The 18,611-nt window shown below is 35.4% G+C and overlaps 1 protein-coding gene across 1 annotated transcript; it reads left to right on the forward strand.

Annotated features, from left to right (window-relative positions):
* Positions 1-3,855: 3,855 nt before the first annotated feature.
* On the forward strand, positions 3,856-17,812 carry LOC105259532 (homeobox protein Hox-B1a). Its single transcript, XM_011271515.3, has 2 exons — positions 3,856-5,335; positions 16,874-17,812. The coding sequence occupies exons 1-2, from the start codon at positions 4,402-4,404 to the stop codon at positions 17,353-17,355; spliced, it is 1,416 nt and encodes a 471-aa protein (XP_011269817.1). The 5' UTR covers positions 3,856-4,401; the 3' UTR covers positions 17,356-17,812.
* Positions 17,813-18,611: the final 799 nt, after the last annotated feature.

Genomic DNA, 18,611 nt, shown 5'->3' on the forward strand with positions numbered 1-18,611 from the left:
CGTATATTGATATTTACTCCTACAATATATTTACTAAATTACAGATATTTTACATATTTGCAATATGAGAGAAAGGAATATTTTTAAAGAAATTCCTTGCGATATTTTTATTTTGTCAATACACAATCGAGAGTTTTATCAAAGTTTTGCATTTAAGTTTTACATTAAAAAAGGCAAACTCTCTATTCTCTCTCTATTAAATATGACAGACAATGTTAAATGGAATAATTGTAATAAAAAATGGGACACGCATGCAAAGTATTTCTTTTCTTGAAGAAAAATATCGAAAATTTTAATCCCGATTCTCCTTCCTATTTTTATTTTACGCGGTTCTAAAATTCACATTTTTCTCGTAGACCTGACACCGTTTCAATAGAGTGCATCATTTTATAAAGACGGAATCCTTCAGGAAATCCCACACGATTCTCTCAATAGACAGCTGTCTGTTCATCAGTAGACTCCCGCTGGATTGTTGTGACTCGTTCTTTGATGGACAGGCCAATATCCGAAAAGTTGCTATTTAAGACGAGACATCTAGTAAGCTGGACTACTGTTGAAAACACTTCTCAAATATAATCTTAAGCAGTTGACAGAAGTCAAATTTATATTGCGTTTCTCGAAAAATAAACATTTCTCAGTGAGTTGACACAAATTGAGATCTTCCTAAGTTTTCTTTGCTTCCGTTAAATTGTTTCTGTAAATTAGCTTCTTAATCTCTTTCACACTTCACTGTCAACGACGCGTTATTCGATATGATTGTCGGTGTTTCTTGCTTTGATGTAATATTATTTCGTCATTTTAATTATTTTAACGTTGCTCGAAAAAAATGTTCAAATTTAAATAATACACGTATCTAACAATAACTGTATCAATTGCTAAACTATAAGAATTAATCACAAATAAACAACAAGGGAGTGGAGGAGTTTTAATACGCACAATAAAAGAAACGACGCTTTGGAAGGCGATGGATTATTGTAGCTTGTGCAGATAAAAGCTAGCACTGTAACAGAACGACTGGAGCTCAGCATGACAATGCAGGTGCCTCATCCCACGTCAAATCACAGCATGACGCCGCACGGAAAGATGGGTACTGGACCGATTGACAAGAGTAGACCATAATTGTTTAGCGGGATTAGCCGCAAACAAACTTTACGTGTCGATCCGGAAAAAAAGGCGACGATATTTATCCAGTATTAGACCTGGCTAAACTCAAAATTACCCATCTAATTCTTGTTCCATTAAAACACATCCTTCAAGTTTATCTGACAAATCGTACGTTTCATTGCGGAAAATTGCACAACGACCGGCTTATCTCTCAATTCTGTCATTATCTCATTAATTATAGAGATTCTTGATAAACGAAAAACCAATTTTATGCTGATTAATTAAATTTCCTGGTAGATAAAAATTCATTATTTTTTACAATCAATTATAGCAAAATTGTACAATGAAGAAAAGGAAGTATCTAGCTCCTCAAAGTTTTTATCTGAGGTTCAATTCTTAATTAATAATATTAAATATAAAGTTCTCCCGAATTTGTTCCAAGCACAAGACACGACATTAAAATTAAAATTAACGATCGAATTAACGATTAAAATTATCGGTCGAATTTCTTTACACCGATCACGATGTAATCTCGATTGTAAGAAGCATGATGGTACATGGCCAACATTCACGCAAATACGAAAAGAGTCCGAATTACATTCCGATAAAGATAAGGTATGTAACTGCGCGTTCGGGTGAAAAAGATTAGCCGACAGCGGGAATCAGAACTATCAAACGTCACTGCGGCTCGATCAAGATGAAGATTCCCCGGGCTGATGTACGAAACAGGACGGATGTCGCGGGTGGCCGCAGGTGGCGCCCTCGATATAAGCTCTTCTGACTGAACTGCTGATACGGGACCATGCTTCTAAAACTCTCACGGTGGAATGTGTCATCCTGTCACTGCGCTCTCGCATGGGGTAGGAGATATCCCATGGGCCGTCACGCGTCCTGCGGACGAGCGAGCTCTTGTCACTTTTTCAGATCTTCTTATTGCCAAAAAAATGTTCACAACCCGTCCATTAAACAATAATTGGAGAAAGCTACTGCTCCGACTATCAATATAATCATCATTCTTGATATTGACATACATTCTTGATAATATTTAAATTTTTATTAAATATTATTCAATTGCAACATTCCGTTGTCGAGTTATATATCAATAGCAGAATCTATGTAGTTTATTTAAAATCTATTCCGTTTTAGTAAAAATCTTTAAAAGAAACCGTGCGTTTATGTATTTATATCAAATTATAATAAATTGTTTATTAAGTAGAGAAGCAAAAAGATCTTTAAAATAAAGGAAAGATTATAATATATAACTAATCTCATATATATTAGTTCTTCAAAAGCAAAACTAATGAATTAAACTTTTAATAAATTTCTTAATTTTAGTCAGAATATTAGTCACATATATGCTTGATACATAAAATTTAAAAAATTAGAAAAAAGTAGAGTTAATCAGTCTCGCTTCTGACAATGAAAGATTCACATATGAAAGTGATCATATCCCATATAACATCTATATTCAAAAGACATTCAGAGGACATCCTGAAGATGTCCAATAATGTTTTCACTTGACATCTTCAGGATGTCTTCTAAATGTCTTTTAAACATAGATGCATGGGCATCCAAGATACCCAGAGATGTCTTCGGGATATCTTTTGGACATGCTATGTGAGACACTATATTCTTTCATTTTTTTACTAATGTTTCCCAGGTTTTTCTCTTTAAAGTTTTCTCTTTTCAGTTTATTGTAATTTGATAATCTTGATATTTAATAAAAGTAATATATCAATACATATGAATAAAAAAGATTTTCAATAGTTGAAATTCTTAATGAATCTTAACAAACTTTTAACATTTCTCTCAAAGACCTGGCATCTCGAATGTGACCTAGTCCTTCGTTATACCTTTAGAAGTAGTGTATTGTCATGTCAGGGTCTCGACGACGTGAAGATGATGAATATCCCAGCAGTCTGAAGAGTCACAAATTGTTTCGTGCGTCTCACGTCTCTGTGACCGAAATATCTTTGTTATTTATTAGCGTGACACAGCTACCAAATTAAATTATCCATCTTCACTTCTTTCCTAGACAACACAAAGCTGCACGGAAGCCATCTGCAAGGAAATGTATTTCATCTTCTTTGCGTATATGATAAATAAACATGTTCGCTTGCTTATCTAAAAAAAGCATATTGCTGAAAAGCAATAAATTTAATAAAATTTGACCATTAACCCGATTATCAATTTGTTGATAAAATTGTCAAACATCTATACAGTAAACTATAATTAAACCATCAACTGTCAAGTTATAATAAAAACGCAGGATGTTGTCGTATCCTGGTACCTCGAGACACGCAAGTACATAGAAGGACCCGTCAAGAGCGTAGAAGGAAAAAAAGGCAGAAGGCACAAAACAACCTAGGATAGAAGGGCGGAGGTTGCTTGCCTCCGGATAGCATAGAAGGTGGGTACCGAGATATAATACCCCAGCTCCTACCCTCCCGACGATAAGTGTCAACTGCAGCGTGCCAGATAAAAAGAAGGAACGAAAAATAAAATTCACAGCGGTGATCCATCATGAGGTAGTGGACTCGGGGCGCGCAGACTCGTCTAGGATTGGCTGGAACCGCCCAATCGTCATCACGTGATCACTTTTATGGGCCGCCCATCGATAATGGAGACTCCCCCGGAAACTAACCTCATGCAGCCTGATGCCACCACTCTACATCTGGGTGGTACGTCCGAGGGAGAAGGAGAGTGAAAGAGAGAGAAAGAAAGAAAACTTGAACACGCCAGACCACTGCGGGTCAGTCTCACCTGTGTGCAGCTTTCCGCTACGTTAGTCTACCTAACCAGTCCACTTCAACGACCCACGTCAGGCGGATCGACTGCATGAATGACCGTATGGATTGTTTTTGTGAGCGACGGTTAACCTTTCGTAGTGCCTGCGAATTGACACTTTTAAGTGCTCGCTGAGAACTATCAAAGGAATATATTAAATACGAATTTTTAAATCTTGGATATCTGTAGCAAAATTTTACAAATTTAAAAACAATACCACACATCTACATCATTTTAGTGCATAGTGATAATTATTTTTTGTGGATAGACTAATCTTGTGCTTATCTTGTGAATTTGTTTAACTGAACAAATGTAAATTTTTGTTTTGTAGTATTTATACAAGAGGATTGTAAAGTATACCTATATACCATGTTGAAATAATTAATTAGGAAAATAGTGTATGACTCTTGTCATAAGTAACATGTCTTCTTCGTTTCCTCTTCTTCTTGGGCATAACGCATAACAATTAGCAAAACAGTGGGTCAATTGATTTGTCTCTCCGTTACGAGGATGATGATGATGGACATGGGCATGTACGGTAACTACGGCAAGTCTGACTCATATCCTAACTATGTGTTCTCGGGTCAAGGAAACCATCATCACCATCATCACCATCATCAATCGTCATCCGTCGGCGGTCACGTGTCGGTACCTCCTTCCCCGGAGGTAGCTCCAACTCATTACTATCCCCAGACTGCAGTGGCGCCATATTCTTCATCGTCCTCCGAGAGTTTCCTAACTGCCGATTCGGGCGCGTCGTCCAGTACGCCGCCTCAAGGCTTCTATTCTCCGACGGGTGCTGTTCTCCACGAGAATGGTTCCACCACAGCAATAATCTCTTCGGAGAACGGTCTGAGTTATACTAACCTGGATTACGCGTCATCCTCATACGCGAACCAACAGCATACGGTAACATCGGTGGATCCACATCAAAGTTATCATGTTCAGCAACCTGCTTACAGAGAAGATCACCACCATCATCATCACCACCATCCGCCCACTGGCGGCAGCCTCCATCAAACCACGGTACTTCAAGCTAGTCATTCAAGAACGGAACACGATCAGCAACTTCATCATCAGTCCTCTAGTCATCACCACCATCACCACCACCATCACGAGCCCGAATATCAAATAGCGGTCGGCGGCACCTCGAACTACCTCCATCAACTGCCGTCTTCGGACGAATCCTTGCACTATCAGACGCAGATTCAGCAGAACGAGTTCTCCACGCATCCGCCAGGACATTATAAAGAAGAGAATTCGGATGCGACATCCTATCACGTCTTGCAACAGTCCGGTCATCTTCAGCATCCTCATCAGCACGGGCACCATCACCATCATCAGCAGCAGCAGCATTCGCATCATCCGCAACAGCAACAACAACAAGCGCAAGTACCAACCTACAAATGGATGCAAGTCAAGAGAAACGTACCTAAACCAGTTGGTAAGTGCATAATTTCAAAGTTCCTGTAGAGTCGACGCCTATGCGCGAGCAAACTAGCGTGAAATTAGGTATTCTATGGGCGCGATCCAGTAGCCACTCATTAAACCTCGTTCATCGTTTGATTAGCTTCAAGTACGAAGATGCAAAATCATGTCTGTCTATCTTATTTGTCTATCGTAGCCTCGTTATTTGAGTAGCTATTATTGTAGTTATTTTGTCAGATAGCATGTTCTCAGTTTGAAAATTATGTCGCCCTGAAATTCAATTAAATTCACATCAGATATATACACGATACAAATATTTTCCATAAATCAGAAATTATTATATGTATATCTGTGTTTTAATTGATATATTGTTAATATTTTTTGGAATCTATGATTGTGAAATACTCTATTTAATTTGTGCATTATCCCATTTAATTAAATGATTAATTAATTTTATTTCATTACATTCTATATTCTATACATTTATGTGTGTATTTTGAATATAATATATAATATTTTTATAATAATTATATTTTATATATAATATGAGTATATTTAAAATTAAATATTATTTTCTTTACTTTTATAATTTTATTATTAATTTTTTAAGAACGTTTAAAGTTCGTAGAATCTGCTGATCGTTAACAAAACAATCTCAAATCCTAAAAGTGCAATTTAATTCAATTGCGTCTTGTTACTTTACATAAATTCAGTACATCAGAGAAATGCTCTAAATCAACACTTAATCAAAGATCAACAATTTTTACGAAGATAGACCTCAATTAAGATTGACAAACAAGGCGGACAGTTTGTCAGAGACAAAATGTAATATGCTGCTCGGTAATCGTCAAGTCAGTGGCTTTCAAACAATTTGTATGTATGAGAATTAATAAAGTGCGACGTAATCCCGGTTTGTCATAATCATTAATCATGCGCGCACTGCCCAATAACCAACCTTATACGACCTTAATGTCATTAGTCTGCAATTTGCTACCGTATTTCTTATTGATTTTTTTATCTTAAGTTTTTATCTAAAGTTTTTAATATATATATATTTATATCATAAATATTAATTTATTAGTTTTAAACAGTTTAACTAAAAATTTGTTTAACTCATTGAATTAAATTTATCTGATAATATCCTTTCGGCTATTTTTAAAACCTGCCTTTATTATTAACGAATTATATTTTTATCGCAATTACATTTTTATCATAAATGCAATCGTAATAAATGGGTAGTAAATGGATTCATAATAACAGACTTGTATTATCATTTATGAAGTCTACTATACACATGAATTGCGGGATATTCCCTAAGATATTTATAACGAAAACTTATCAGCATGTTATCTTACTCTACACTTTGATTTTCACTTACGCTTATGTGTCATAAATTCAATAGATAAGATTGTACATATATAAAACGAATAATAGAAAATATTCGATGCTATGAAAATATTTTTTACTATTAAAAATATGAAAGAAATTTTATAGGCAATGTGCATGTTTTTAAAAAACGACTGTTTTTAAAAGACGTTTTATCATCCTTTACATCTTTAAAATGTCTTTTGGTCTTTATATGCTGGATGATTCATAATATTAAACTATATCGTTATATATGAACTGTGTACTCTATGACAAATATTTTATATGTACTTTTGCTTATTTAATTGGATATATAACAACTCTTTAACAATACGGACAAAATTTTCATTTGATTATATTTTAAAATTTGGACATAAATTTATATCGAGAAAGAGAGAAAAAGAGAGAGAGAGAGAATTCGGATATTATTCATTGCAGATCTAAGAGTCTCTTAAATCGCACGAGATTAATCAAAAATGTTTCTCTGTATGATAAGCGAATTATTTACAAACGTGTTTATAAATACCAAAAATCTCTGTGCAATCTCGACGACAATCTTTACGTGTTTAAAAACGTGACGTATTGGATTTAGATTGTACAATAGTAGCGGAAACATTAACAGATTACGATAAGACTGTGTTTAAATAAACCCGTCTTACACTCCAATTTATCAGATTAATTCCTCTGACATTGATAAGATAATTCATTTATTAAACAAGTATATGCGAAAACTTTAATATCGATTGATTACGAGGAAGGCATTATGAAGTGTCCGTAAAGATCAAGATCAAATTTATACAATGCGTTAATAATAGATTGAGTAGGTGAAAAATGTTTATATATCTGAAAATACATTGTGTTAGAGGATAGCATTCAAAGATTCATAAATAAAATTGGTCTTATAATTTATTAGACAGAATCGTTGACACGAAAATAGATAACAGTCAGTTATTATTTATATATTTTTATTATACGGTCTATTTTACGGTCTTTAGATTTCTATCATATATCTTTACTTTTGTTAAACTTTTTCAAGTTAAACTTTATTCAATATTATAATTCTGATGTTTGAATTATTCTAATTTCAATGTTATATATAATTACAATGAACTTTTTACCAATTATGTGATTAGCATAATATCCCAACAGTTCCATCTAATAAAATATAAGAAAAATTTTGCTCGCTTATTTTTTAACGTTTATAATATTTTAATAAAGTATTTTCGGACATAGATTTATATTTTATAAATTTAATCCTGATCTCTTTATGAAAACCTTATATATTTGTCAATTTCCTCTTACATGTATTTATTACGATACATATATGTAAATATCTTTATTCTGCAGTAAGAAAATTATCGCATTTTATTTGTGACAAATTAATTGAATTTTAATTCGCAGAAAGATAATTTTTCACATAGTTATAGTTAAAATATAATTGACACACATATAAGCAATCTTATTAGAAACAAATTGAGATTCAAAATTTATAAATAATGCTAAATTTGATCATTATAATTAAAAAATAATAATATATAATGCATATGTGGCGCGTATATTATAATTAATATATTTTTGCACAGGAAAAAGGGGAGGCGGGGTACAAAAATGTCTGCGAACTGTTATCAAGTCAAATTGATGACCACGAAAAAGTGACGTAGCATGGCTCAATGAAAATAATGCCTAAAAAGGCCGGAACAGTTCCCCTAACTACACACTAATTTGCTTAACGGCTACGGTGCTCCCCGCAATCTCCCAACTTGGAGAATGAGAATGTGAGCTTAGTCGTTTGGATGGAGCTTGTCGGGATTACCAGCGTTTCACTTAATAGCTCATTATAATCGAATTAATAACGCCATCGTAGGCGTTAGAGGGACTGACGTTTATTGCAGCGAAGCATGCAAACCGAAATGAAACTTTGTCACCCTCGTTTAACCCCTTTCGTTTTTACTCCTGCTATTATGTCTCGATGTTTTTAATACGATTCAATTTTCTCTAACATGTCTATCACAATTTTGAATAACATAAAATGCAATTGATCGTAATATTATACACGCAAAATTGAAAAATAATCTTTAATTAGATATTTCTGTGTATCATTTATAATTATCATTTGCAATAAATATAATAAATGTAATTATGTACATTACATATTTTTATCAGTTTTATATTATTTGATATGTTTAAAATCCATGCATATTCTATATTTTAAGAGATTCCTCTTAATGAAGTTGTATATAATATATTAATAATTTTATATTTCATAAATATATAATTGATTATGTACTTATCAATCAAATAATTATATACAAATTAATATATTATATACAACAATATTAATATATTATATACAACATTTAATAAGATGAAGATATCTCTTAAAATAACATGAGGTATATCAGACTTTAAACATACTAAATAATAAAAATAATAAAAAACAAATAAAATAATAATTCGAATAATATATAAAATTATACATTCAATTACATGTCACCATAATCTCAACGTCACTAAACAAGAGCGAAAAATTATTTTCTACAAAGTGAAGTGTGAATAATTAAGCACAATTACATTTCACAGCCGATTGAAAAGAGCACGCAATCCGAATATGTTTAGAATGCGAAAAATTTCGGATGAAGAAAATAACGAGATGGGCGGAGCAGAAGTGGGGTGATTTCAGTAGATTTTGGTTGGTTAACTTTTTTGGTTGGCCAAGGACTTACAATAGCGTTCCGTCTTCCCTCCGTAACATGCTCTGGGGGTCCAACATAGAGGGTCTCTATGGGGACGCGCCCGGTGTGGACCACCCTTAGTCAAGATTGGAGCGAGACAGCATCACGACGGAAGGACCGTCGTGTGATGCTGTCAACCCGCCCAATCTATCATACTAAACTCGATTTCTTCTCTCTATACTCAATAGCGAGATTGGCAATACCGCGCGGAAAGAAATGAGACAAACGAACATCCCCTCGTAACACAGCAGTAATAATTTCGTATCTTCGTCACGATAAAATGGAGAATTTCCTATTCCTTTCAAAGTCTCGGTCAGAGTGTTGTAATGCCTCAACAATGTGTAAAAATAATGCAATAAATGTAATCGATAAATATTTGACATCATAAAGTACTCGTATAATCTTATGCAAGTGCCATCAATAAGAGATAAGAATCTTATATTCTATAACTACTCACTTATGCAACTCAATGTGATGGTCATATCGATGATGTAATGTTGCAACGGATATTATGATGTATATGTAATAATTACAATAATAATAAAAAATAGTCACTTAAGTTAGAAAAATTTATTTAAAGAATAATATCTATCTTCCTATCTACGTATTACTCTAGCATATTTTTATCTTCTGATGTAAAGCAAATACGTCATAGAGCAAAGGTCGGCGTAGACTCTTGTCAGATTCTCTCATCACAATTATAATAGTTCTTATGTCATCACGCAAATACAGCGAGTTACATCTCTCGACTTCACATCTCCTATATTTGCAGCTTTGTTTTTATAACGTATGTTTTGCATAATATATGTATAAAAGAAATTTTTGATGCTCATCGATGAGCTCATATAAAAATAATGTTTCTCTTATATGATATCAAAATATTATATAATTCCTTCAAAATTCTCTCTTGATAACGAATCTCAGTTTTCGAGTTAAAAATTAATTCTCATAAGATTGTGAAATCTAAAATCTATAAATAATAAACAATACTTTAGCATAAAACATGTAAAATATTTTTTTTTGGATACTATTACGTAACACGATCAGAAGAAAGGCTATATTTCATGTCTATATTTATTCATAGCAAATATGAAATAAATAATATTTATTGGGAACACTTTATGGGCTATTTCCTCGAAGACTATCACCTTTTAGGCTGACTTAAAATATGCATGTCGTTATCGACGCCCTGACCGAATATATTCAGGGGCGGCATCATGACGAGACTCGAAACCTATAAAACTCACCGCTGACTCGTTAACTTTCTTACAGTTTTGGTCACGCGCTTAGATAACATAGCCAATATTGTTCATTATTATATAATATGTGATATGTAAAATAAGTATTACAAGGAAAATTGCAATGTTTGTCGATTAGAAAATAAAAGTTATAATAAGTTCTATGAAAAAAAAGACAGAAATTTTATTTCTTATTTATATTTAGAACAAAAAACTTCTTTATTTTTATTGCATATTACTTAAGTGTCTAAATATATTACGTAACGTAGCGTCTTATCGATTGATAAACAAAAATGCTTCGTGACTATGCTGGCACGAATGCAGCAATACACTATCGGGTACGGATTACCACAAATTAGCAGACGCAGTATGCGCTTGTTAAACGTAAAAATTTCCGGAAAATTTCTCTGCGATCAAACTATCCCGTGGGATTTGAAGCCGCAAAGCTGGGCGTCGACGGTTGTGCACGCCAGCCCTGAACTTGGGAGAGACCGAGACAACGTTATAACGACGGGAATAAAACGCGCGAATAGAAGGGGAAAGTGAAGGAAAGGCGGCAGACAGGAGATACGTCTATGGAGACGAAAAAAGGAGCACGAGACATCGGCTAAAGATAGAGAGAAGCATTGGATCGGGAAAGGAACGAGATAAATACGAAGAAGGAAGGCATGTCCGATCGAGAAAGGAGAAAGAGGAGGAAAGTCGAGCAAGATAGAAAGAAAGAGAGAGAGAGGGGAGGAAAGAGAAAGACGGGGAAAAAATGTGGCAGGGCACGAGAGACAGACAAAGACAGAGAGAAAGAGAGAGAAAGAGAGAAAAACAGAGAGAGAGAGAGAGAGAGAGAGAGAGAGGCAGAGATTGTGTTGGTAGAGTCGAACAACTGGCTGGGCATGTTGCTCGCCGCTCCACTAGGGTCGCCGGCGGACGCGTGAGTGAGTGGCCCGATATCTCGCGAGGGGATCAGAGGATCGTTCGCGTGTTTCCACCCGGGCTGCCACCCGCCGAACCCGGCAACCCCGGATCCCGCAACAACCCTGGCAGCAACTGACCCTCCTCTGGTCGGCCGTCTCTCTCTCCCCCCCTTCTCCCCCCCTCTTGCCGCCCCTCTTCACCCCTCCTTCCTCCCCGTTCTGTCCATGCCGCTGGCCGCCACCGCTCTACTCCTATCCTGTCCGAGCGCGGCCCGACAGATCCGCTCGGCCGGACTCTGACAACCGCCGCCAACAACGCTGTCCACGTGTCTCGCCTCATGGTGATTTTCATTTCCGCGTCGCTCTCCGAGCCCGACGGCCGGTCGGCCGGCCCAATCTTCCTTCTCACGCGGCTCAATTGCCCGATCGCGATATTTACATGTTACTTTTTTTTGGTAATAAAAGCACGATGTACGTACGCGAACGTTTTTTTCGCGCGCACATTGAAGGATCGTTAATGATTTTTTATTTACGATCGATACGATCTTTACCCGAGAGGCTTGTCTACGTAACGAGAAGTTGATGCGGCAATTTCTGAATTGAACAAGAGACTCAAGTCTTATGAAAGAAAATAAATTATAGTCTTATTAAGGAAAATAAATTATAAATTAAGAATAATAGATCATATCAAGCTTTTCGCAATTAATTTTCTTTTCGCATGCACGGAGGTAATTGCAGCATATAACAAGTTTTCACGTATCTTACGTATTAAAAGTATAAAAAAATTTCACCGAGAAGCGTTTCATACGTCCCGAGGAAAAAGGCAATGCAAGCACCTGTGCGAAAGCTCGGGGCGAGCTGTTGCTCGAAGAAAGCGCGCGAAACTTATCAACCACCCTTGCGAAGTGTCGTGCTGAGCCTAATTTCAGCGGGAAATGCTTCGGGCATACTCACGAACGCATACACACGAACGCGTTCGCGGGGGAGCCCCGGGGGTGTGAATGTCGAACGTGCTGCACGCAGCCCTTTCGCGTACGCCGTTATGGTACACAACGTAGCCTTTTCGTACTCGACTGTGACTCAGGATATTACCTATCATAATGCTGAAATCAACGCGGCCGACGGGGCATGACGATGACTGACAAGGGGTTGCGAATGGAAGTAACTGTGCCGACGAAATCGTTTTGTCAGTTCTTGCGATAAATCGCCCAGATGGATATCCTCGTGAAAAAATTTCGAATCAGGTGATTCGGAAAATTTCATTTGTGTATTTCTTAAATTCTTCCCGACGTGATCGGGGGTTGAAATGTAATTTCCGTGAGTTTCAATCACGACAATAACGCGCGAAAATAATCACCATAGGAGAATATCAGAGGAATTTTTTGCAACATTGAGATTTTTTCATATCAAAAGAAATATTATAAATATCGATTGCAAAGGTATCAACTTTGATTGCATAAAAAATATAATTTTGGAAGAAGATCATGATGTGTCAAGTGGGATACAGCCACATTTTTAAAAAATCTTAAAACTTTGTGAAATTTTTGCACGCCTGTATCGTTCGCAATTAAACTTAATTAATACGGAAATTACATCATTGAAATCAAGGGTTTCGATTCTTTCGCGTAACCTGCGTTGCAACCATTTGTCGGCAGGTAGCCGGATGTGCTAAATCACGTATCTTGTAACACTTGCTGATACATCGTCATTCTGTGCTGACTACCAAGTTACTTCTCAATGGTGATTTTATCAAAGTCAGTCTACAAAGTCAGCACGTCGATACGACATGCAACTGGAAATGTACATGAGTTCAAAAGTTTTTGATATTAGTTTTAATATATTTTCGTTAAAAATGTTTAGAAATAGAAGTTTAATATTATTTATTTCATAAATTCTATTTTTGTATAATAAAAAATATTCAAACTGTCACATTTATAATGATAAATGAGAGATCGATAAATGTAATAGAATATTAAGAAAAATACAAAAATTGTATCTCACGAAAATATAATGCAAGTATTACTTATACATGGGCCGAGTATACGAAATTCTAGTTTATTGATATTAAGTTAACAACGCGTACGTAATACTTTGAAGCATACAAATGCATAAACTCGTGTGAGGGTGTACGATGCTTAAGTGTGGCTTGGCTTCTAACTAACCGCGTGTGCATGCTAATCTACCTTCGTTCAAAGCTACCGCGTTGATGAAATCTCACCTGGCTTAATATTATTATTTATCAAGGCAACTGCGAGAGAAAGGAAAAAGATATTTGCTAAGAAAATATATTGCAACAAAAAATTATATGAGAAGAGAAAAATTGCTCTCTCTCCAAAAATATACGCATAGAAATTCGATCATTTGCGCTCTTGCACGTCACGGGCGATTATCGAACCGCAAAAGCCTGTCAAGAAAGGAAAAGGGGAGATTACGAGATTAGAAAGATTACAGAACCTGAAGACGCACTTGTATTAATAATGTTTTATACAAAGAACGTCTTAGATTTTCTCTTTTTCATTAATTTGTTAATATTCACGCGTGTTAATTATATGTCGTCTCTCCTTTTAAAAGTTTTATTATATATTTCTGATATATATATAAATAAAAATGAATTTTTAATTATTTACAAGTGGCAGCTACTTGCAAAGTCAATCCCTTGATCATACAGGATCATCTGCTCTTAGGCGTTGACAGTCTCCCCTCTCTCTTCAAGGAACATTACGCAATTCAAATATTATTCAAAGGCTAAAAGCCGTGGGGACGTTCTACGGATGACGTAAGGAAAGGTGATGGTAAACACACGCAGAAGAATACATGAGATGCTTGTGTATTATGTTACAAAGAGGATAGAGATATACGGGCGCATTGATGCTTTTCCTAATTCAGAATTTTCTGGACTTTAGATGACATAACATATTTGAAACAAAAACGGCTGCGAAATATTGTAAAGTCGTGTTTAACTCGTCAAAACTTTTTTTTACCGACGTAAAACGCACGTACCAAAATGTATTCAGGATCCAGCTGTATTTGATTTGTATCTAATGTCTGGATTATACGCATCAACGCCAGTTACCCAAGTTCCTAAATAAATACATGCATCGTGCTCGATAATCCAGTTTATAATTAAAAACAAAGAGCGGTATCTTATTGAAAGAATACCTAGTTGCTGTAACTTTCTCTTTCGTTTACCCTATTATCCATGGTAGTTTTTAAATCTATGACTGCAAGTGATATTAATAATCTTCTCGTAATGTCTTCCTCTTTCTTCAGAAATCCATGCAACAGCCCGCATCGCGACTGCACGATTAAATCTCCTTCACGTGATTATAGAAGATTCGGTAGTGACAATATAATCACAGTGGCGTAAAAGGTGATTCTGAGGGTGCACCCACATGTCTTATGGAAGATAATTAGAGGTGTCAATGCGCCTTCCCCTCGACTCGGCGTTATTAAGGACTTCCCTGCTCCTGCATGCCGACCCTTTTCCACTTCCCACTTTGTCGATATCACGAATTTAATCCGCGAAACAAATGTTCCCCCGCATCGGCAACTGTACGTAACTATTAATTTCTGCATAGTATAGCGTTGAACTTAGGGCATTACGGAGGCCACTGGCTTAAGGATATTCGATGCGTGCTCACGATATAATTTCCGCCTTCACGAAATGCATGAACGTAACTTACTGTCGATAATTGTGATAACGAAAAAAGAGAAAGAGAGAGAAAGATCTGATCTCGATTTTATTATAAAATGTAAATTCGCAAGGCAGATTTTTTTTTATTTAGCGAACACTTATATTATAATGGCACTGGCAATGTCACTATAATTTATTATAGATCCTTCTTCTATATTTCATTAATACAATACCTTCGTTGTTGCTATAATAAAGAAGGTAGTATAGAAAATCAACGGCATCGTAGCCGGTCCTCCCGTTAAAGTGCTAAATTGATGAATGAGTCGCGAGAAACGAGAAACATTTCATTGTATCTCGCACTGGCACGCCTAATAGAACTTGTCCAAGTTTATTATTCGGCCTGGAAAAGCGTAAGCTTAATGGTCGCAAGCTAAATTCAGGGACCCTGATATAAGTGACTGATCTCTTCGGTTATATTAGGAAATTCGCGAAAGTCATCTTACACAAATATAAATATTTCATGTTATATATATATATATATATATATATATATATATATATATATATTGATTTTCACAGACATGTAAGGGATGCCAGAATATTATATAATTCTTTAGAGCAGATAAGAAAAACAAAAACGTATTATAAAAATATTGAAGGACGAAGCTAAAGATGTCGCAAGAAAATGTACATAATGGGGAAGACGTGACTTTAAGGCGGTGGCTTGACAGTTTCGTCCATCCCCAGCCATTAAGTAAATTGAGTGCTACATACTGTAGTCTAAATAACAATCTAATTTTCATAATGTATCTTCGTCCTTCTGTCTAAAGCGCGTCATTCTTGTCCTCAATATTTTAATTGCATCATCTGCCTCTCGAACCAAAAATTTATCCGCGTTATAAAACAATCGGATTGAGTGTTAAAAATCATATTAATATGTAAAATATCGATAAAGCGAAAAAGTCAAAAATTTCACGTAACGACGCAGTAACTGCGGATATTTGTTCTACAGCTGATGCAATTTGATCCAGATTTAGGGATCACAACCCTATCGTTACTTCAGCTTTGCACAGGTCATCTCCCTAAAACTGCTCTCCCCGAGTAGTGACCAGCTGTTATGGCCGGCAAACGATTGTCACTTAAAGGATTTGACTTGATCTTGATTCGACACATATTGCATCCACGTCTGTTGTATGTTCTCATCGTACTACAATCAGAAGATTACATCTAAATTGAAAATAGCGTCTGCGTTCCATGTATCACTTTTGTCATTATATTGATATTTATAAATCGTCTTATCTCAAGAATATTCCATTATTTCACCTATTATTATTTTCACAAGATCCTACATTACTTAAAATGTACGTATGTTGTTTCAAATAAATTTGTCCTAAACGACAAAAATCCGTTCACAGAAATTTCAACAACTAAACTCACACTGCAATAAAATGCAATTGAATTTAAATTAAGATTTTCTTCTATCTATTAATGTCTTTTTGAAACTTTCTTCGACAAGCATTATTTTATTCTCAATCACTTAACGTTTGCTAAAAAAATCAATTATAAATTAATCGAGAAAAAATGTGCCAACAATATTTAATTAATTAATTCAATGACATCTGTACAATTACTCTGTATGCCCTATACTGATTGTAAAAATAATGTTTGTTTCAGCATCGAAAACAAACCCGAACACCGAATACGGTAGCGGTACAGTTGCGGGGCCAAGCTCCTCGGTGTACGGAAGTACCGCCAGTGGAACAGTGAATTGTATCGCCGGTTCGTTGGCCGGTATCGCCGGTAGCTTCAACAATACCGGACGCACAAACTTCACGAATAAACAGCTGACCGAACTGGAGAAGGAGTTTCACTTCAACAAGTACCTGACGCGAGCGAGACGCATCGAGATCGCTTCCGCGCTGCAGCTTAACGAGACGCAGGTGAAGATCTGGTTCCAGAACAGGCGTATGAAGCAGAAGAAGCGTATGAAGGAGGGCCTGATACCGGCGGATAGCACGAACATGACGGCCTTGAGCGGTGCCAGGAGCAGCAGCAATTCACCGACGGGCTCGTCCAGCCATGAGATCGGCGGCCTCGGTTTATCCAGCTTCACCAGCGACAACAGTAGGGAATCACCTCCATCTTCCAAGGATTGACGCGATTTTTGCTGCAGTAATGAACGCCACTATAGTCTATGATTCGACATCTGATCATAAAGCTCTGGCCCGGTCATATCGAGAGGCCAGAAGTTTAATGAGAATCGTGACAATTTACTGCAGCCACAAACCACTTTCTAATTTATTCTTTCAGGCTGCATCGTGAATGTAATATCGTGGACTTATAAGACGAGTAATGTCATTCCGTATCTTGAAAGTAGAGGTATGTGATATATGTGTATATACGGGGGGGCACATCTCTATCTTCCCGTTTTTAAATTTTAAAATATGTGACATTGGTTTCTCTAATTCCATCGTATTACACGGATGATCCCCTCAGAAGTGGCGTGTTGCTTCGAAAGAGTTTAATTCGATATTATATTGCATTCCGAGGAGCATGTTTTCTTCATCCTAAATTTCTTCTTTTAATCAATGCATTAAACGTTAAGTTGTATAAATTAATTAATTTTCCATATTATTTATTCCGCGTATATTTAATTTAATTTTCAATGTCTTTTTGTAAAATTGTATGTATAAGTTTGAAAATCCAAATTCAATGTTACCATGTACCTCAGTTCATAGGGCGATATTTATAGTTGTACATTTTAAATGCTGTTTTGTGATCATTTATATTTCAGATTAATCTTCTCTAGTTTTTAGTTTTCTCAAAAATTTCAAAATATACTACTCAAACGATTCTTCCGATATTTATATTAATATAAATATATAGTAATTCTATTCCAATTTTTCAACTGCTCTCAAATGTCGACAACATACTTATATACATATATAATGTATAATTTCCTCGATCATATTAAATTTTATGTACAATTGTAAATGAATTTTTCTAATTCAAGTATATGAATTGAATAAAGTAACATCACGTCACATTACCATGTTAAGGACGAGATCATAACGATTGATTCTATCATCCGATCATTTCTTAACCCTTCCAGTACCTTGTAATTAGTACATTTTCAATTTCTTTCAAAAAATTATTTTGTATTCTGCTTTTTTTGTATCTCACAATCAATATCCAATGTTTAGAACCATATGCATTAATAAAAACAATTTATGACACACTATATATTCCTATTAAATAATAAAATTACAAATATTAAAATTAATAAAATAAATATTTCACACGCGCGGATCTCTTCATCATTTTCAAAACTAAACTAAGAATTAAAAATAACGAAAGGATGTTTCAAAATCTCTATACTCAATCTGATACTGGAAGAGTTAACTTTATCTTA

Source organism: Camponotus floridanus, unplaced genomic scaffold (genome assembly GCF_003227725.1).
Source record: "Camponotus floridanus strain SB8 unplaced genomic scaffold, Cflo_v7.5 scaffold31, whole genome shotgun sequence".
In the NCBI taxonomy this organism is placed as follows: domain Eukaryota; kingdom Metazoa; phylum Arthropoda; class Insecta; order Hymenoptera; family Formicidae; genus Camponotus; species Camponotus floridanus.

Coding starts and splice junctions, on each gene's coding strand:
- LOC105259532 (XM_011271515.3), top strand. CDS start 4,402: ATGATGATGATGGACATGGGCATGTACGGTAACTACGGCAAGTCTGAC. Junction 5,336..16,873: donor AAACGTACCTAAACCAGTTG/GTAAGTGCATAA, acceptor TGTTTGTTTCAG/CATCGAAAACAAACCCGAAC.